At 35.6% G+C, this 18682-nt stretch overlaps 4 protein-coding genes across 5 annotated transcripts; all 4 read left to right on the top strand.

Moving 5' to 3' along the window:
* Positions 1-228: 228 nt before the first annotated feature.
* LOC111623832 lies at positions 229-2663 on the top strand. Its single transcript, XM_023366546.1, has 8 exons — positions 229-516; positions 583-786; positions 860-1082; positions 1156-1390; positions 1458-1581; positions 1657-1842; positions 1926-1941; positions 2039-2663. The coding sequence occupies exons 1-8, from the start codon at positions 403-405 to the stop codon at positions 2587-2589; spliced, it is 1653 nt and encodes a 550-aa protein (XP_023222314.1). The 5' UTR covers positions 229-402; the 3' UTR covers positions 2590-2663.
* A 781-nt stretch (positions 2664-3444) lies between these two features.
* Positions 3445-5723, top strand: LOC111623835. Its single transcript, XM_023366548.1, has 8 exons — positions 3445-3631; positions 3698-3901; positions 3964-4183; positions 4246-4480; positions 4572-4695; positions 4772-4951; positions 5022-5037; positions 5112-5723. The coding sequence occupies exons 1-8, from the start codon at positions 3512-3514 to the stop codon at positions 5618-5620; spliced, it is 1608 nt and encodes a 535-aa protein (XP_023222316.1). The 5' UTR covers positions 3445-3511; the 3' UTR covers positions 5621-5723.
* A 2995-nt stretch (positions 5724-8718) lies between these two features.
* Positions 8719-11047, top strand: LOC111623836. The gene is made up of 8 exons (XM_023366549.1): positions 8719-8944; positions 9031-9234; positions 9355-9574; positions 9666-9897; positions 9968-10091; positions 10156-10338; positions 10419-10428; positions 10497-11047. Exons 1-8 carry the CDS (start codon positions 8834-8836, stop codon positions 11006-11008), a joined length of 1596 nt encoding a protein of 531 aa, XP_023222317.1. The 5' UTR covers positions 8719-8833; the 3' UTR covers positions 11009-11047.
* A 1584-nt stretch (positions 11048-12631) lies between these two features.
* LOC111623831 lies at positions 12632-17759 on the top strand. 2 transcript variants are annotated; one of them, XM_023366544.1, is made up of 9 exons: positions 12632-12758; positions 13900-14023; positions 14093-14296; positions 14370-14583; positions 15603-15837; positions 15904-16027; positions 16095-16280; positions 17054-17069; positions 17150-17759. In XM_023366544.1, exons 1-9 carry the CDS (start codon positions 12706-12708, stop codon positions 17584-17586), a joined length of 1593 nt encoding a protein of 530 aa, XP_023222312.1. In that variant the 5' UTR covers positions 12632-12705; the 3' UTR covers positions 17587-17759. The 2 variants fall into 2 exon arrangements, with proteins under 2 accessions (XP_023222312.1, XP_023222313.1); XM_023366545.1 differs by having other exon boundaries at positions 12725-12758; positions 13859-14023; positions 14133-14296.
* Positions 17760-18682: the final 923 nt, after the last annotated feature.

Here is an 18682-nt window from a genome sequence, read left to right as displayed (position 1 = left end):
AGACATATATGGGAAAACCCACGGTGAATAAATAAATAAATTTAACTGTAAAAATAATTACTTTTTAGAGAAATTATAGACTTATAGATAACTGTTTCTGTTTATATCTCGTTAATTGACTTAAAGTTAAAGATTAGATTAAGTTTTACCTGGAAGAAACTTATCATTAGACAAGCAGCTGCCTACTTTCGACTCCACCTTATCCAGCTGTTAATTAAGAAAACACGAAATTAGCGAATTTGTTCCTTTATCATATCTAAAACTAACTCACTACTTCCCGCCCGAGGGTTTCTCGGGTAAATATCGGTGGCCGTTTCTCCGTTTGACACTTAGGCGACAAAAATCAAATAATTTATCCGTTCGAAAGTCATTCATGAATTAATTTCACTAAAAGTTGCCATCATGACTCTCGTAATGCTGTACGTATTGCCCATGTTACTGGGTCGTACCTACGACATGAAAAATGACAAAGTAGGAGTAGATATATTTCCAGCTTCAGTTATTACGAATCCAGAGGTATGAAAGTTATATTTTACGTATATTTATATGGCGTATTTATTAATAATTCTTTTAAATCTTCAGAAAATAGAGCGGTATTTCACAGATTCAGAATATAGAATTATAACAGACAGTAAAGAAGCCAGAGATTTTTTAGACGCTTCCGGTAATTTGGCTCTCAAAATAAAAACTGGCAAAATAGACATCGAAGGAGCCGGAAGTTACTTGAAGGATGCGGCTTCTCGATCCAACAGCGTAGAAATTTTAGTGAAAACTCATTTCGAAACCGTAAGTAGGTCTATATTAATGTCGGACATTTAATTTCTAGACAGTTTAATCAATTTTGAAACTTTGTATTCAGGAAACTCACACCATCTCTTCGTCGGCCAAACCAGTGGAAAATTGGTACGATTTAGATAAAGAAGGTGTAGGAACTCATTACGCTCGAAGTATTACTTACGGAGGAGATCTGATAGCTTCTCTACGCTTCGTTGCAAAAAATTCTGCCGATAGAGAACTTATTAAAGCAACGATCCAGGGAAGTTTGCAATCCGATTCCGGTTCATTCGGTTTGCAACTGAAAGGTATTAATGGACTAAAGCGTAAATATTTTAAATACAAAGATTCCGAGCTAAAAAGTAAAAACCAACACTTTAGGTAAATTCAATCAAATTCAGCAAAATGTTAAAGATTCGGCTTCGTTAGAAATTCATTACTACGCTACGGTACCTATTAAGGGAGTCCCCAACGATATGGCCAGTTTGATGAGTCTAGTCGACAGTTTTGCGGATCAAACTAAAGAAGTAAACGGGGGTTTAGGAGTTCCACTCAGAATGGAATTGTTTCCTTTATCCGCTCTTAATAAGACTTATCCGACTTATATCCAAACATCGTAAGTGTTGGTTTACAAATCATTTGTTATTGTCTCGTAATTTAACGCCTCGCCTTTTACTTCTCAGGGCTCTTAACGACCAAATGGATCTGTTAGAGGAGTTATTTGATGACATTACCTCCGCTAAGGCGACTCTAAGAGAATGGATGAGGGTGACACCTCCCGTTTTACCCCTGAATTATTACCAGAAAGTAAGAAATTAAGTCAATAATCTATAATATAAAATTGCAATTTATTAACGATTTAATCGGAATTTATCTACGCAGATTGGAGAATATTCCGCATCCCTAGAAGCCATATCGGCCACGTTTTACGACGTAATTAGTAAATTAGATCTATCGAATCCCGAGAACGATGCGCAGTTTACTCCCGCATTCGCTATCTACGATAACGGCACCGGAATATTACCCGATAAATACACGAAAAAATTTGAAAAATTAAAAATGGACATGGTAAGATATAATTTATCCGTATTCATTTATATAAATCATTAAAATTTTGAGTTGTAATCGAGATTTACAATTTTTATTTACAGATGAAAAATGTCGAAGGTAAGTAAAAGACACTCGTAAATTTCACTTTTTTTTAAAAAAAATAATTTATGGAAAATTGTAGACATAAAAATGTACATAAATGTACCTTTGACAGCGCTCCAAACCGAAGGAGGTGGAGCCACATACGTACATTGGGGAAGTACAACCTGCAACGGAGCATCCGAAGAAAGTGTTTACAAAGGTTGGGCTGCCGGAGCCAAAGACGGAGGAACCGAAATACTTTGTATGCCGGAAGAAGAAAATTATAACAAAGAAGTGGCGATAGAAAAACAACACTATCACCTTAAACTTTTACAAATAGTATACAGCAGTCGGCAATCCGTTTATAGAGATTATATAAATAAAAACATTCCCTGCGCGTTGTGTCGCGTTAAGAAACACCGCAGTAGCGTAAGAATGATTCCCGGTACTTCTTTATGTAAATATGGTAATGTAGGCGATTTTAGGTATTCGGGATATTTAATGTCTACGGATGCCAAAACGCGCAAGAAGGAATTTATTTGCGTAGAAGGAAGCGATCCGGAAGTAAGAAGTAGCGCGGGAGAGACGATCGCCTTCACCGATGTATTACTGAAGTGCAACACTCTTCCTTGCTCCGCAGAAAAAGAAGGAAACGGAATTCCTTGCGCCGTTTGCGCCTTTTAAATGATTTCTCAGAATTAAATGTAGTACGTTTTAAAATATCTTGGAAAATAAAGTTAATGTTTAGAAATATGAAATACCTCATATTTTATGTGAAATTCGATACAATTAATGCCGTTTAGAGCAATTTCTGAAAATAATTAAATTAAAATTAATCATTTATGTCCTAAAATAATTTATTAATTAATTTTTACAAAAAATTAAAACACGGAATAACATATTTTTGTACGGCAACTATTCTTAATTAGTCACTTAATTATAATGAAAAGTGTAATTTTAATTACAAATACGTAAGCCAAGTTATCAAATTTGATATATTTATAGATTAGTTTATATAAGTTAATTTGGGTGAAATTTAAAAATGAAAAATGCCGAATTGAAGTCGCTCGTCGATATGAAATTTCTCTTAATATCACGAAATTGAATCGGTAGAACTCTCGTAATGAATGGAAGAAGAGAAGAAATTGGATCGGATCGACGGACTAAGGCCACGCAACGCGACGCAACGGCTATTTGTCGAGGAATGCGCCTACCGGAAACCGCCCCCTAATTACGTGTTAGACGCGTTAAGAAAAACCGGAAAAGTCCACGTAAGAAACCCATTGATCGGGCGCCACCAATTACTAGAATGAAATTGAATAGAGTCAAAAATCTTATTTGTTGTTTTATGTAAGCATCGCGATTATCTAATTAAAAGCTGGATACTTAATAAAATATTTTAGACTAACATCGTATAAGTTTTACATTAGACAAAACATAAATATTGCTTTTTTAATACTCGGGTGATGAATGTAGAAGATAATTGAAATATTTATCTGTAAAACGATAAGATAAATCATACCTATATGCCGAGGTAATTTTTCTTCGGTCGCAGTTAGGAGTTGCTGCGCGAAGATAATAGAAGATTTTTTCATTAATTTTAATCATGACGGTCATAATTCCTGTGTTGGCTGCCATGTATTTAGGGGGATCCTTCAATTTGTTTCAGTATCAGAGGGGGGCGGCTGATATTTATAATACAGAATCCCTTAAAGATAATATTCTGGTAATTTTATAATTAAACATAATTCTTTTTTATAAAAATGGTAGAAAATTTGTATTTGTTTTTCAGTCCATTAACCGTAGTTTGACGAAATCTCAGTATAAGCTAATAGAATCGAGTAACGACGCCAGAGATTTTCTCGATGTCGACGGCGAATTATCCTTAAGAATTAAATCGGGTCAAGTAGACGTGGATGGGTCGGGATCTTATCTCAAAGACAGTTCCTCCAGGGACAATTTTGTCGAACTTCTTGTTAGAGTACAACACGAAACGGTAAGTAATTCTAATCGTTGTAGATACAGTTTTTACGTTAATCCTGGCCCATCAATTTACAGGTTACCGAAACCATTCCCTCTTCAATTTCGCCTAATACGGACTGGATGGAGAAATCTCCTAAATTAGTAGGTACTCACTACGTCAGAAGCATAACGTACGGAGGAGAATTAATTGCATCTGTCAGGCTGAAAGCCATCAACAAACAAGAACGAGAGAAAATAAAAGCGGCCGTTACGGCAAATTTGCAATTTACAGGAACGCTTGATCTAGGAGCTAAAGGTATAAGGAAAATATAACGTTTAGAATTTCGCATTAATAATAAGTGGATTGTATTTTTACAGGTAATTTCGATAAATTGCGTAAAGATTTAAAAGGAAGTTACAGAGAGGAAATCCACACCACGGCTACAGTTACACCCAGAAGCCCGCCGCAAACGATAGAACAATTAATGAAATTAGTTGACGAATACCCCGAAGATGTAATGAAATTGAATAACGGTAAAGGAAGACCCCTAAGAGCGGAACTATATCCATTAAGCGCATTTAAACGAGATTACGTCAACTATATGAAAAACAGGTACTGTACTTATATACGCCTATCTAAAATTATAATTAACTTCTTTAAAGTTGTATATATTATTTTAAAATATCTATTATCATATATTTAGCGCATTAACCAGTCTTATAGACGATATAGACGCGAAGTACGACGATCTGAGAATCGCTCATGGTGAGTTTTTGTCGTGGAATGCGAGATTACCCTACGACATATCGGAAGAAAAATCCACTAAGGCGAGAGAAAGAATTCGATTAAAATTTTACATTAAGTAGAATTAGAATTAAATGATAATTAAAATAAATTTAACAGGTAGAAGAATTCTACGAGAAACTGGATACCGCATTAAACGAATTTAACAACGCCATTAGCAAAATAGATACAACTGTTACCATCGAACAGTTCGAAGAAGCATTCAAAGCTTACGGAAGCGATGGCGATAACAGTCCACAGAAATATCAAAGAAATTTGTGGATTTTGAAAAATGAAGTTGTGAGTAAAACAACTAATTCTATTTTAAAAAATTTTAAATAAATTAGTAAATCCATTGATATTTTTTCAGACTGGCGATAGCCTCGGTAAGTTTCTTATATTACATCTTTTTGAAGTCGTAAAATATGAAATTATATGTCATTTTGCATTCTTTGTACAGAATGGGAAAGGCCTAACGGATTTGGTACAAAATATACTCACTGGGGAGGCGAAGAATGCCCAAATTCGGATAACGTACGTTTAATACAGGGTGAAGCCGTAGGACCACTCTACTCTTCGTTCGGAGGCGGAGAGAACGTTCTTTGCATGTCCGATGACTTATCGGAACTTCCTCCGCTTCTAAAAAAAACAATGACCTTTCTTCAACCCGTGAGCTATTATAATGAAGAAGACGAAGTTCTGGGTATAAAATGTTCGGAATGTTACACACCGGGCGCCAGTTCGGTGGCAGTCTTTCCCGGAAGTTCATCCTGCCCCGAAGAATGGAGATTAGAATACCAAGGAGCCATGTTAGCCGAAGCGTATTCTCGCAGCGGAAATAAATTTATTTGTTTAGACTTAACAACTGAAGGCGAACCCGTTGCGAATAAGGATTCGTCTATGAAATTGGCTAATATTTGGTACAACGATGAGAATTGGGTGTCTTGCGTAGTTTGTACCAAATTCTGATTTCATCGATTTAAAAATATGCGATTGTGGATTTTTACTAAATAACTAGTTGAAATTTGCAAAGATATTTGTTAAAACGAAATATATATATTTAAAATTTAAAAATAAATTTTGAAATACTTTCGAAATTTCTCTCCAGTGTTCTTGGTCTGTGGAAGATTTTATCCGGTAACACTCGATAAAATTTTCACACAAGCCACAAAACCACGTCAAAGCCGTACCCATTTTATGGTAGTTTTTTTTTATTTTCCAGAAACTTACTCCGATCGCTTGACAGAATAACAATCGGAGAATAAGACCGGATATTCGTGGCTATTTCATTAATTCAGTCAACTGAAATCGTTGGCAAAAAATATAATTATTACGCCATCGCCATCAAATGTTCTTATTAGAGAAGGATTCTCGGCACAGATTTGTCATTTTAAACTAAATACAAAACGATTTAATGTTAAAAATTGTAAGAATTAACGCTAAACTAATATAAATGTGCTTCAAAATCCTTTTAGTAGGTCTAATCAGTCATCTACAAATGTAAGCGATAACAATGAATAAAATACGAATCGTTTACATCTTCAAAGTAACAGCGCATTTACACGTTACGCATAAAACACATTGAAATATATAATTATAAAATATACCGTATGATAATTAATTATATATGGGAGCGTTCAATAGGTAATGTTTCCATATTCGTATACAAGTTCAGTGGTAAGATATCGAACTATAACTAAAAGTATTTCTAACTTAGTCTTCTTCGGGTTGTTCTCGAACCATTTCTTTGTGGCGGCTCGAACGTCCTCACGGGTGAAACCAATTCCTTCGAGATTTCGCTCGAGAGTAGAAATCGACGAAACGTTTGAGGGCGTCGAATCTGGCTGCAAACAGAGAGTTCGGGAACTTCAAATCCGAGTTTCCGCGCGGCTTTTAGTGTGAAAGCGATGGCGTTCAGTCTAGGGTAGTGGCGTGGCGGAATCGTTGGCTTTTTCCACTTCTAAAACCATAAACTGTCATTAATTACTCGGCACACTAACTTATAGACTATCCTCGATAAAATCTCCCGAATTGATTTTTATTTAGGGGAGACCGGGGCAAGATCGGCATGTTAAGCTTTGCTTAAATTTTGTGTAATAAATACTGCTGTAAACTGAAAAAAAAGCTTTGCATATTGTCTATTGGAATATTACCTTACTACAGAACTGGTTAAAATCAGTTTGGAAATAAAAATAATTAAAATAATTACAACTTTACAAGAAGAGAGAAATTGACGAAGTTGCCCCGGGTATAGGGGCAAGATCGGCAACTTCTCTCTTTTTGTAAAGTTGTAATTATTTTAATTATTTTTATTAAAGTTGCCCCTGGTATAGGGGCAACAGTAATGGGGCAAGATAGGCACGTATATAAAATTATGTTATTAACAATGTATAAGTTGGAATTCACTATTAAAACAAAGAAATACAAATCCAACACCCATTTAATATTATTACAACGAAATGCAAGTTGAAAGACATATATACACGAATAACAAATGCAAACATGTTTTCATTTATCATCTGTTTGATTTTTATCCTTTGCTTCTAATGTGGCTTTATGTTGCCGATCTTACCCCGCTAGTCATGATTTCGAAACATTAAGTACAACCCTGAGAACAGAATGCCGAGCCACGATCTGGCCACGTGAATAAGTTGAAGTTACATCCTTCTAACAGGAAAAGTAACTTTCGTTATCATGCAATTATAACAAAACCTGCCAATTCAATATAAATGGAAAAAAAATATTATATGGAATTCAACGAAAATGAAAATTTGCTTGATAATTCAACTACGCTTGTTGGAGAACAATAAAAACACTACACTCAACAAGCCACCAATGAAACTCAACTGCCTAACCTATAATCAAAGTCTCCTTTTAATTTGTTTTTTAAAAAAAGCGCTTGACAAACTTGCCCCGCATGCCGAAGTTGCCCCGGTCTCCCCTAAATCGTTAAAAAATTATTTTGCTATTATTTTAATAATTCGAGAATAAGCATCCAATGTAAATTTAGTCTATTTATAGATCGATCTAATTAATTTACGATAATTTGTATAAAAATCTAAATGACGAAGATGTTTCGAGCCCAGGCCCTATCCCAATTTACTCAATTTTAATCGCGTAAACAAAAACAAACAATTGCTTTTTGCTTACTTTCTAGAGACGTAGGTAGAAAAGCGGATATGAAATAGGCCTAAGAGGGATTATCTCCCAACAACGTACTATCTTATATTAAGAAGACTTTACGACCTTCCCCCGGACATTATTATTATACCTGAATTTTTATTTCCTAATTTAATTCCATTAAGTTCGTTTAAATTAACGTTTTAAATTTCTACGTTAACCACAATTCCTTACAGTACATTTACCCCGTATTTTTGAAGCAAAGTTTATTTGATAAATCAATGTAAAATCTTCAATTTACCAGTGAAGTTCCGAAAATATGCGATCAAATTTCATTATATAAAAATAAACTATTGGGGGTTTTTAAATTGTTTTAACATCCGCTTAATTATTATTCCAAAGACTTCATACGCGTAATTTCAGTATGTTTAACCATCGAACAGTTCTTATGTAATTTAAGTACTTGGATGGCCTCTTAAAGATGTTAGATCGGTGGAGTCGGATTCGATCCTAATTCATACTACCATAATTTTTCACGGGTATACGAGCCACTCTCCGCTATTCGACCCTTAGAGTTTTTAAATCAAAGTTTCTCAGAAATTTGAAAGCGCGTGGCCCGGGTACGAGGCCCGAAAAACCGACGTCCGAGCCGGCCCCGTTTACACATACCAGCGATGTAGAAACGTATACGGATTTATTTTAAACAACTAATTCGGCCGCTTGTATACAAAAAGTTTATTCGCTGATAAAACTAAGCATTTCTTAAACTAAAATTTTTCTATTCTCAAAATCTAGAGAATCGAATTCTCGAAATGCAAATTTTAAATTACTTTATCTATTAGAATTGAGATATCAAAATGCCGGTAGAGACGGTAATTAAGATAATTTCGACTCGATAAAAATATTAAAAAGGAATTTTTATCTAATAAACTTTAATAATCACTTATATCAGCGTGAGATCTGGCATGTGCCATTTTAGATACCGCGAAAACTTCGGAGTAGAAAAACATTTCTTAAAAATATATTCGATTTTAATAAATTAAGAAGAGAAAAGAAATAACCATGACGACCATGATGTATATCCTGCCTTTGCTGTTAGGTAGAACTTTTGATATTAGAACGGACAAAGTAGGAGTCGATATCTTTCCAGAAGAAGTAATTCGTAACCCAGAAGTAAGGCCTTTTTCTTCTTAACTATAAGAATGCAATTGTGACACTTAGATTAAGAATTTCGCCATTAATTTTATATATTTAAACAGATACACCACCTTACTACCTTCCGAAGTGATTTTAAAGTAATTCGAGAGTTAAGAGATATCGCAAACTTGCTTAAAATCGAGGGAGAACTGTCTTTAAAGGTGAAAGCTGGTTTTGCAAAACTCGGAGCCAGTGGATCGTATCTAAAAGATCACGTCTTTCGCCATGACGTAGTCGAAATCTTGACTTTTGTATATTTTCAAACGGTAAGAGAAGTAATCTAGTTACGATAATGCAAATTAAGTCTAGAAATTAAAGAATTCTTAGAGAATGCAAATTTAACTCTAGAAATGCTTCGAGTTTTAAAAGTTCTTAATACAATTTAGGAGGAACATAAAATTCCCTCGAGTGTTTCTCCTATTTCTAAGTTGAATGAACTTTCACCCGAAGACGTAGGAACTCATTACGTAAAGAGTATCCTTTACGGAGGAGAGTTGGTAGCGTCTTTCAAATTTCGTGCCATAGACAAGAAGGACATGGAGTCTATTAAAGCCAGTGTCGACGGAGCTTTGGGTAGCGAAGATTCTATTAATGTGGAAGTTGCGGGTGAGATATCGAGCCGTAATTAACTGTAAGAAAAATACACCGAAGCTATTTAATAATCGAAGCAATGAGCCAACGTAATTTAAACTTACAGGAAAATTAGATAAACTTCGGAAAGATTTAGAAGGAGTAGCCAGTTTGGAAATTTCTTATTACGGTACGGTTCCATTAGACGGAGTAGCTCTAACATTATCCGGATACCGAGATTTAATTTCAAAGTTTAGAGATCAAGTAAAATCGATTAATAGCGGCCTGGGTGTTCCAATAAAAGTACAATTAGAAGAAGTAGCCACGTTGAACGAGAAATTCAAGTTTGAGAAGAACAAGTTAATTTAATTATAATATTAAATTAATAGTAATACACAAAATTAATTAATAATTATTTTCTATATTTAGAATTTCGGTAAGCGATTTAAAGAAGCTGGAAATATTATTCGACGATTTAACCGTTACGCATAAAGCAATAAGTGCTTGGTTAAAAGACGACGGAGTTTCGATAACGAAGGAACAAGAGAACAGGGTGAGATTTCCATTAAGTTATACGTAATATATTTACTTTCGAACTGACCATGTTCAATTTGTAGATAGACGGGTTATTTAGAGAAATTACAGTGATACTATATGTATTTTACGAAACAATTGCGAAATTAGACGATAAAGACAGCCCGCAACATATTCTTAAAGCATTTCGGGCATACGGGAATGGAAAAATTAAAGGAATACCCGGAAAATATAAGAAGGCCTGGGAAAGTATGAAACAGGAAATGGTAACGCCCTATATTTAATTGTAAATTACCAATCTAGTCGACGAAATAACCATTTAAATTTGTTTGGAATATTTTTGTAGATCGTTCCCGGTAAGAAAAATACAAAACTTATTTACGGAACCCGATTTAATTACGTATTGAAAATAATTCGATTATAGAAACATTAAAAGCCGAAAAAATGACTTACGTCCACTGGGGAAAGAAGAATTGCCATAATTTGAATACTACGAGTTTAATACAAGGTTACGCCGCAACATCGACGGATGAAACGTCGCCCGCCGAGATTCTTTGTCTTCCCGAAGTTCCACAACTTTCCGATAAAGCCGCGGACGGTACAGAAAACAATATTGCCGCGGTACGTTTCGGCACAGCCCGCCTAAATCCGTTTAACGTCGATATAAATTTTGAGAATCCCGTCAGTTGCGCGGTCTGTTTGGGACTGGAAAGAAGCACCGTTGTCACTCTAGCTGGAAGAACGACGTGTCCCGACGGATGGAAAATAGAATACCAAGGATACTACGTAGCCGGAAGAGAAACGTCCGCTAAATCACAAGCCATTTGTGTCGATAGGAATCCCGAAGATGCGCATCCAGTCGAAGATGCGGGAAAATTTCTTTTGGCTGTGACATTTAATGAAAAAGTCATTCCTTGCGTATTATGTTCTAAATAACAAATTTCATATAAAACGAAAAAATAATGTTTCGTCTGTATTTAGCATTAAATTGATACATTAAATATTTTAAAATACGAGTCAATTTATATTTAGAATAGGGTTTATTCCCTCGGGCTAAATGGGGGATCGATCTTGTCTAAGAATAGTAATCCGTAATGGATGGAAGCAAAATTGGCGGGGTTCCCGATTGGATTCGAATTCGAATTCTGCCTGGCAGTAGTAACGGGTCTGCCTGGCGTAAATTAAATAAAGACTACAACTTAGAATCTCATTCTTCAAAGCTACTCTCTACTCTACAGCTTGTTTTCGTGTTTTTAAATATAGGTTTATTACTGTAAAGTTCTTGAATGTTATGGCTTACTGCGACAATAGAGTCTAAATCTAAAATAGAAGCATATTTCATCAATACCACGCAGTCTGCTTTTTACATTTAAAATAATTTCTGAGAATTCCGAGAAGGTAAACGATACTAATTCAATTTTGATAAAAATATTTTAATGATTTACTACGGCAAATATTAAAAGATGGTTGGTGTAATACGTATATTTTAAGCCGTTATATTATAAATGACCATTCGGGTCGACTCAAAGGTCTCCGTACAAAAACAGACATCCGAAGGGATGCGCTTGTAATGAATGTACTGTACAGTACACGTATTAGAAGTATTAACGGGCATTTCCCACGAATGAGCGATACGCATTTATATATTCTTTCTTTTAAATTATTTTATATCTCGTATATCTCGCGAAGGACGAAATCTTATAATATTTATGAAAAAATTATTTTAAATTCCATTCTCTTATTTAACGGCGCTACGCACTTTTTACGTGGGAATGGCGCGCTTTCAAAATTTAAGCTTCGAAGAGAGCCAACAAAAACGTGCTCCTCTTCCCAAACCTCCCCATACATACAGAAATTACCCTCGAATCTTTTTGTATTTCTCGACGTTTCGCGGTCCCGAGACCAAAAATGTAAAAATATCGGAGGGTCGTCTTTTGAAATTACTGAGGATAAAGACCCTGTAATAAAATTTATCAAAGAAGACCAGTCGAGCCATTTGGCTCGAGTATTTATGGGATCTCGAAAACATTGGTCATAAATTATTCAAATCTATAAAATTGCCATTTTTATGGATAATCGATATATAGAATTTAAGCAAATTGTGCCGCTAAACTTTCGGGCTTCCATTTGCATAAAGGAAAATCTAGTAACAGAATATTTCTGTTGTACGAATTTTTATCAAAAATAAATATATATTTTTTAGTTATTTTTAAACAATTAAGTAAAAATTTTTAAAATTATGCCCCGTGGGCGCAAATAGGACTTTTCCCGCATTATTGACCCGGCCGAACTGACTGTAGGCATTTCGCGAGAGATCATTCTTGAGAGCCCGTCAATATATAAGAAACTGGCCATTCAGATTCGAACCCGGTTCTCCCGAGCGGTAGACGGGCGCCTTAGTGGCATTTATTTCCATAGAAATTTTTTTTAAATATTCAAAATATGTTTATGAATATTTACTAAAAATAAAAATATTTTTGTCTTTGGTAAGTTTATTAAATAATGTCAAATTGAATCTAAGAGATTACAATATTTGGTGAATTATTACTAATTTGTCATTTGAGATAAACAGTGAGAAAATGGTCGAATAAAATTTGCTAAATAATAAAAATATTATCTTATCTCGTCTCCAAATGTTAATTCCGACATCTACTTTGGAAAAATTCAGCCGAAACTTTCGACGATTGTAAGTGTTAATAATTTTATATCTAACGTATAAGTTAACCAATGATTTATATTTAATATTCAGCGATTTTAAACTTTGGAAGGGAAAGTTAAGTAACTCGTATGTTATTCTGTTGAGCCGTTTTATTTCTCACGTCGACGTTGTTTAGTCTCGCTTATTTAATTAATAATTCAGAAATTTTGTCGTGTTAAAAGTAGATTCCTTCGTTAAATTAATATTTACTTTTTGTGTAATTTAAGAAAGAATCATTTAATATGTCTTAAAAACTTAAAAACACGCGCTTTTATTGGTCGTGTTTTTCCAGGTTGGAGATTGCCCAGCCCACCGCATACATCGATATAGCGCATTTATGTATACAAACCGTGATTAAATTCTAAATTTGTAATGTTTATCGGGTTTCGGGGTGGAGAAGATGTCGGGGTGGAAAACCCCCTAATTCGCTCAACTCGAGTTAAGCTTAAAGCGTAGCCGGCAGGACGCTCGAGGTGGCTACTCCAGGGAGTCCGGGAACGAATCCGGCTGAGTCAAAAAACACCGGGAATTTTTGGGAGATGATTCGTCCCGGAAAAATCGAGTCTGGTCCCTCATCGCCCGGCCTCCCTATTGCCGGCCTGGCCAAACCCCCGACGGGCTGAAAAAAGGCCCCTTAGTGCCCATAGGGCGGAAAGACTTAAAAGCTCAAAACGAATATTTTAGTTATAATTGTCTTCGGTTATACGATCTACATGAAAAAACAACACGTAGAAATCAAAAGTGATGAAATGGTTTAACCCCACAAGAGACAACACTTACACAATTTGAATTAATTTATCAAATCGTATTTGGAAATTTATTCTAAAAAATTATTTTATTTAAACTAAAGAAAAGTTTAAAATAGAATGTAAAAAACTTTAATATTTAAATCTAACTTAATAATATAACGCAATAGATAATCACAGGCTTATATACCAAATATCAAAGCAATCTTTAGGTATTGGCACTTAAAGATGGCTTCACGCCGTTGATTACACTAAGCACTCGCCGATAGAAGGTAAAGCGGTCGAAGATAACCAAATTATTATTTAATTTAAATGCTATTTAAACGTAAGACTTTTTTACAGGATAATGTGAAAACTTTAGTTATAAAATATCTGTATTAAAGTACTGGCAGAATGGCTATCGTTACGCTCTACATGCTACCCATGTTGCTTGGAAGAACGTACGACATTGGAAAACACGTAACGGGAGTCGATATATTCTCAAAAGAAGACGTAAATAATGTTTTGGTAAGTAAATAATTATAAATATTTTAAAATACCTTACGTAATTCTAAAGTTTATTTTAATTTATTTCAGACTATAAATAATTATAATGCCAATTCTCGTTACACGTTAGTCGGAAGATCGAACGAAGCTAAAAATCTTTTAGACGTCTCCGGAAGTTTATCGTTGAAGATTAAAGGTCTGGGGATGAAGATTAGTGGAGGGGGCAGTTATTTACGGGATACTTCAAAACGCAGTAGATCTACAGAAATACTAATTCGAGTACATTACGAAACTGTAAGTTTACTTAAAATACTCTTCTTAATCCGCGTTTATGTTAATAGAATCGTTTCATTTTACGAAACCTCAGGTAACTAAGACCTTGCATTCGAGGATCAAACCTTTATCCAACTGGAGAAATTTTAAAACTTTGGGTACGCATTTTTGTCGAAGTATTACTTACGGAGGAGATTTAATAGCGTCTTTAGTATTTAAAGCGGAAAAAGAGGAGGATAAAGAAAAAATACAGGCGCACGTTCAGGGAGAACTTCAAGTCGGTGGCAGTTTCGATGCTAATATACAAGGTAAGAAGATCTTATTAGAAATTTATAATTTACATTTTAAGGTCGCGTAATCGAAGCGGTTGAGAGGTCGGCTTACCTCTCTGGGAGAATCGGTCGGGATTGACAGTCGCAAAACCTCAGGAATTTTTCGGGGGTAGTCTGTCCGGATTCTCCCTGTTCCTCTCCACCCAACTGCACCGTTGTGAATCTAGACAAATCTGTGATGAATATGGAAAAAGGCCTTCTTACGGGACCTAATAAGAAAAAAGGCCGGCTTTGAGGGCCTTTTAATGGAAAAAAGGCCCCGTAAACGGACCTTTTCCACGAGATGGAAAAAATTTTTTTCGTATATGAAGTTATAATAAATATTTATAACGTTCTATAACTAAGTATACTTATGTTGTATACTTTATAGATAAAAAATTAGTCTACATTTTTATATTGTTAAACTAGTTATGAATTAATATTACTCTATAATGTGAATACAGTAGAACCTCGATTATCCGCCCCCCGATCAACCGATCCCTCGGTTAACCGACCGTCCTAGTCGGCAAATTTCAAATGTCCGCTAGTGATGTGGCGCTACAATATTTGGCTATGTCTTGGCTACTTTAATATTATTTTCACGTGTTTTAGCTGGCAACACTCATTCGACCGTGAAAGGGAGCCAGTATTTAAACGAGGCTTAATTTTCTAATTTTTAACGATACAATAGCGACGATTATTATTTTAGAAAATTTTTGTTAGGCTTAACATCGATGAAAATTCAACGCGAAGTAGGTTAATAGCGATATACTAATATACTAATTACATGGGATATAATAATATACTACACTAATAATGGATTTTTTCATACTTTTCGGTTATCCGACTTTTCAATTATCCGACCAACCCCAGTCCCCAATTAGGGCGGATAATCGAGGTTCTACTGTATTTCAATATTATTGGTAACATATTTTTTTTCCGATCAACGGCTTATCACAGTATGTGGTATCTGTTATAGATATAATCTACAGTTTATATTTTAATAATTTCTGAAGGAAAATTAAGCAAGTTACAAGAGGATCTTAAAGGGACCGCATCCATGGAAATTAATTATTACGCTACGGTACCCGTTCACGGAATACCGAGAACCTTGAAAGGCCTTATGGAAATAGTAAGTAACTTTCCCCAACACGTCAAAGATATCAACGACGGATTAGGAGTTCCTTTAACAATGGAGCTATATCCACTGAGCTTCTTGGATACTTTCTTCCCTCCGGAGTCGCATAACATGTAAGCTTAAATGCAAATTTTCAACGCTATTTCTTTACGTATGAAACTTTGTTTTCGCGTTTAAAGTATTTTAGAGCCGTATATGGAACGTTTAGAAGTTCAATTAGACGACCTCCTGGCTACAGAACAAAGTCTGGCCGATTGGTTATCGAAGATTCCTCCATTGCAACCGCCTAAATTCTTCCAATCGGTAACTTCGATTTAATTAATATTTTAAATTTCACTACGGCTTATCAAATATATTTGTTTTACGACAGATCAATCGATTTAGAGCAAAAATTCAAAATATTATGGAACAATTTCGCCAAACCATCTCCGATTTAGATACATCGTCTTCTGGAAGAACCGAGCAGTTTCAATCGGCTTTTCAGCTCTATCAGGGAGACGATTCGTCGCTTCCGGATAAATATCTACGTCAATTCCGACGGCTTAAAAGTGAACTGGTTAGTACTTTTTTTTACTGAATTATAACAAGTGGCGGTTTTAGGGATAGGTAATCGATGCTAGGGTTTCACTAAACATCAAACCCGACAGGTACGAATTAATGTGATAAGGCAACACGACACTTAAGCGTTAAGTCGCGGAGGCGCTTCCCGATAGGATTTTCTAGGGGAAACTGGCCTCAATTTAGGTGTTAAATAAGCGAGGAAACCCCGGTTAACTCCACGTTGCTAGCCCGTTTGTCAGGCGCGAACCAGCCACCAACTACCAATATTCGGTGACGTTATCCACTCCGCCAGTGGCGGTGCACACAATGGAGGTGATAGAACGACCGCGTGGCCCAGGAGTTAAAATGGCGGTCTGGGAGACCCGGAATCAAATCCGAACGGAACGAAAACCCGCAGGAATTTTTCGGGCCGGGCCAGTCCCTCGCCATCGGGTGGATCTGGTCCGGTCCGGCCCAATCCATAACGGGGTTGCTAAAAATGACCTTCTTAGCGCCCACAGAACGGAAAGAGTTAGAAAATGGAGGTGGCCGGGTGACGAGGGAGAAGACCCAACACATTGGGGACAGGCCCGCCATTAAAAATTTCTGAGGACCTAGGTAAGACCGAGGATCTGGTAAAACTTTATATATGGTATATAAAACTAATGTAAAGCCTCGTTAAATCTAAAACCGCCAATAAATATTACATATAAATATTTACAGAATTTTATACTTTAAGAAATTAATATAACAGCCGACTAATTATAAATTTATTTATTTTTAACACAGGAAACAGAATACCCAGGTACGTTAATAACAATATTAAATCGCATGTTTTACGATTAATAAATTATACATTATAGTTTTCGTTTTCTGTATTAATAGAAATTCGATCAGACTTGGGGGGCGCAAAATATATTAACTGGGGGCAAGAAGATTGCGAAAATCCCGGAGTGGAGACGTCGTATTCCGGAGTTATGGCGACGACGGAGAAAGATTCCTTCTGCCTTCCATCGGATAATTATCTAGAAGATGCGAAAATTGCTTCATCCAAATTTAATCCAATTATATCCGATGTTAAATGTTCTTTGTGCAACGCGATTAATAGAACCGTTACGTTTGTTCAAGCGGGAAGAAAAGAATGCCCCGAAGGTTGGACTTACGAGTACGAAGGCGAATTAGTGGAAGCTGGAACGTACTTGTGTATGAATCGTGGAAATAATATAGAAATGCCCTTTAAACGCGTTACCGCTTCTTGCGGAATTCTCGCTTGCGATAATTACGAAGGAAAACGGCTAAATTGCGTAGTGTGTACTAAATAAAAGCATTTTTACGGTGGCGAAAGATGCAATTAATCGAGTAAAAAAATAAACGATTCATTTCAAATCTAAAATAATAAAATGCGTTAACTTTCTAAGCCAAATTTTTGGAAACAGAGTTTTCAGAATAAATGTATTAATTAACAATAAACTTTTACAGTTTCCTTTTATTTTTATATAAGACTGTCGTTTATACCGTATCTCCTTTTATAAGGGTGTAAGAAGTAAACCAAATTCTAAAGTACAGTAGTCACCACCGCGGTTAACGCCTCATCCAATGAATAGGTTTTAAAAAAAGTATACTTACGTGACGCTTCACTACTGCATTAAAATCAACTACGGCGTTTCCAACTTTTCAGTTTCGAAGAGACTTTACAATTAGCAGTAGCGTGCCGTGACATTCGACGATAGGGAAGCTGTTTCTATAAGAAGCCGACTTCCGGGGCAATCGGTTAATTCTTTCTTTAAATGTATTTTTAATAGATTATTTATCCGACGTACTTAATAAATAAACGAGTTCGATATAATTACCTCCGTTATTACATCCTACTTCGAATGCTCTTTCAACAAATAATCCATTTAATTAATGGTTAAATTTTACAACCGGGACTCTTCTTTTGTCTCTAAAAGCTCATTTTAGAATTATAGATTCCTCCATCACGATACTATCGATAGGGCGGGCGCCGCCATCTTTCTTTCACCGTCGTTCCTAAGTGCCTACAAACGGCAGCGCGCTCCCGTGGCGGAGCGACCGCTGTTAACGAACGCACCGCAAACTGTTACCAGTCGACGATGCTCACGCCGAGATCATCTTATAGGATTAATAATCCTCTGGTAAAATATTTACTTAAATAATAAATATTTTACCTATGAATAAATGAATAATAAGGATTTAAATAAGGATTTAACAGCGTGTTTTTTAATTTTTGGAACCTAACCTCCCTTTTCGCACTAGTTCTTTGTTTCGTATAACACGGATTCGCGTAACACGGCAATTTTTTGGAACGTAACACCCGTGTTATACGGGGGTTACCTATACTTCTTAAGTAGAAGTAAGTCGATCTCGAATATTCGTAGTCTCGGGAAAAAGTGGAAAGAC

Source organism: Centruroides sculpturatus, unplaced genomic scaffold (assembly GCF_000671375.1).
Source record: "Centruroides sculpturatus isolate CEXI.00-Female unplaced genomic scaffold, Cexi_2.0 scaffold162, whole genome shotgun sequence".
Classification (NCBI taxonomy): Eukaryota; Metazoa; Arthropoda; class Arachnida; order Scorpiones; family Buthidae; genus Centruroides; species Centruroides sculpturatus.
The sequence above is the reverse complement of the archived record's forward strand: the minus strand, read 5'-3'. Positions and strand labels throughout refer to the sequence as shown.

Coding starts and splice junctions, on each gene's coding strand:
- LOC111623832 (XM_023366546.1), top strand. CDS start 403: ATGACTCTCGTAATGCTGTACGTATTGCCCATGTTACTGGGTCGTACC. Junction 787..859: donor TGAAAACTCATTTCGAAACC/GTAAGTAGGTCT, acceptor CTTTGTATTCAG/GAAACTCACACCATCTCTTC. Junction 1,391..1,457: donor CCGACTTATATCCAAACATC/GTAAGTGTTGGT, acceptor TTTACTTCTCAG/GGCTCTTAACGACCAAATGG.
- LOC111623835 (XM_023366548.1), top strand. CDS start 3,512: ATGACGGTCATAATTCCTGTGTTGGCTGCCATGTATTTAGGGGGATCC. Junction 3,632..3,697: donor CCCTTAAAGATAATATTCTG/GTAATTTTATAA, acceptor TTTGTTTTTCAG/TCCATTAACCGTAGTTTGAC. Junction 4,481..4,571: donor GTCAACTATATGAAAAACAG/GTACTGTACTTA, acceptor TCATATATTTAG/CGCATTAACCAGTCTTATAG.
- LOC111623836 (XM_023366549.1), top strand. CDS start 8,834: ATGACGACCATGATGTATATCCTGCCTTTGCTGTTAGGTAGAACTTTT. Junction 8,945..9,030: donor AAGTAATTCGTAACCCAGAA/GTAAGGCCTTTT, acceptor ATATTTAAACAG/ATACACCACCTTACTACCTT. Junction 9,235..9,354: donor CTTTTGTATATTTTCAAACG/GTAAGAGAAGTA, acceptor AATACAATTTAG/GAGGAACATAAAATTCCCTC.
- LOC111623831 (XM_023366544.1), top strand. CDS start 12,706: ATGTTAATTCCGACATCTACTTTGGAAAAATTCAGCCGAAACTTTCGA. Junction 15,838..15,903: donor CCTCCGGAGTCGCATAACAT/GTAAGCTTAAAT, acceptor TCGCGTTTAAAG/TATTTTAGAGCCGTATATGG. Junction 16,028..16,094: donor CGCCTAAATTCTTCCAATCG/GTAACTTCGATT, acceptor GTTTTACGACAG/ATCAATCGATTTAGAGCAAA.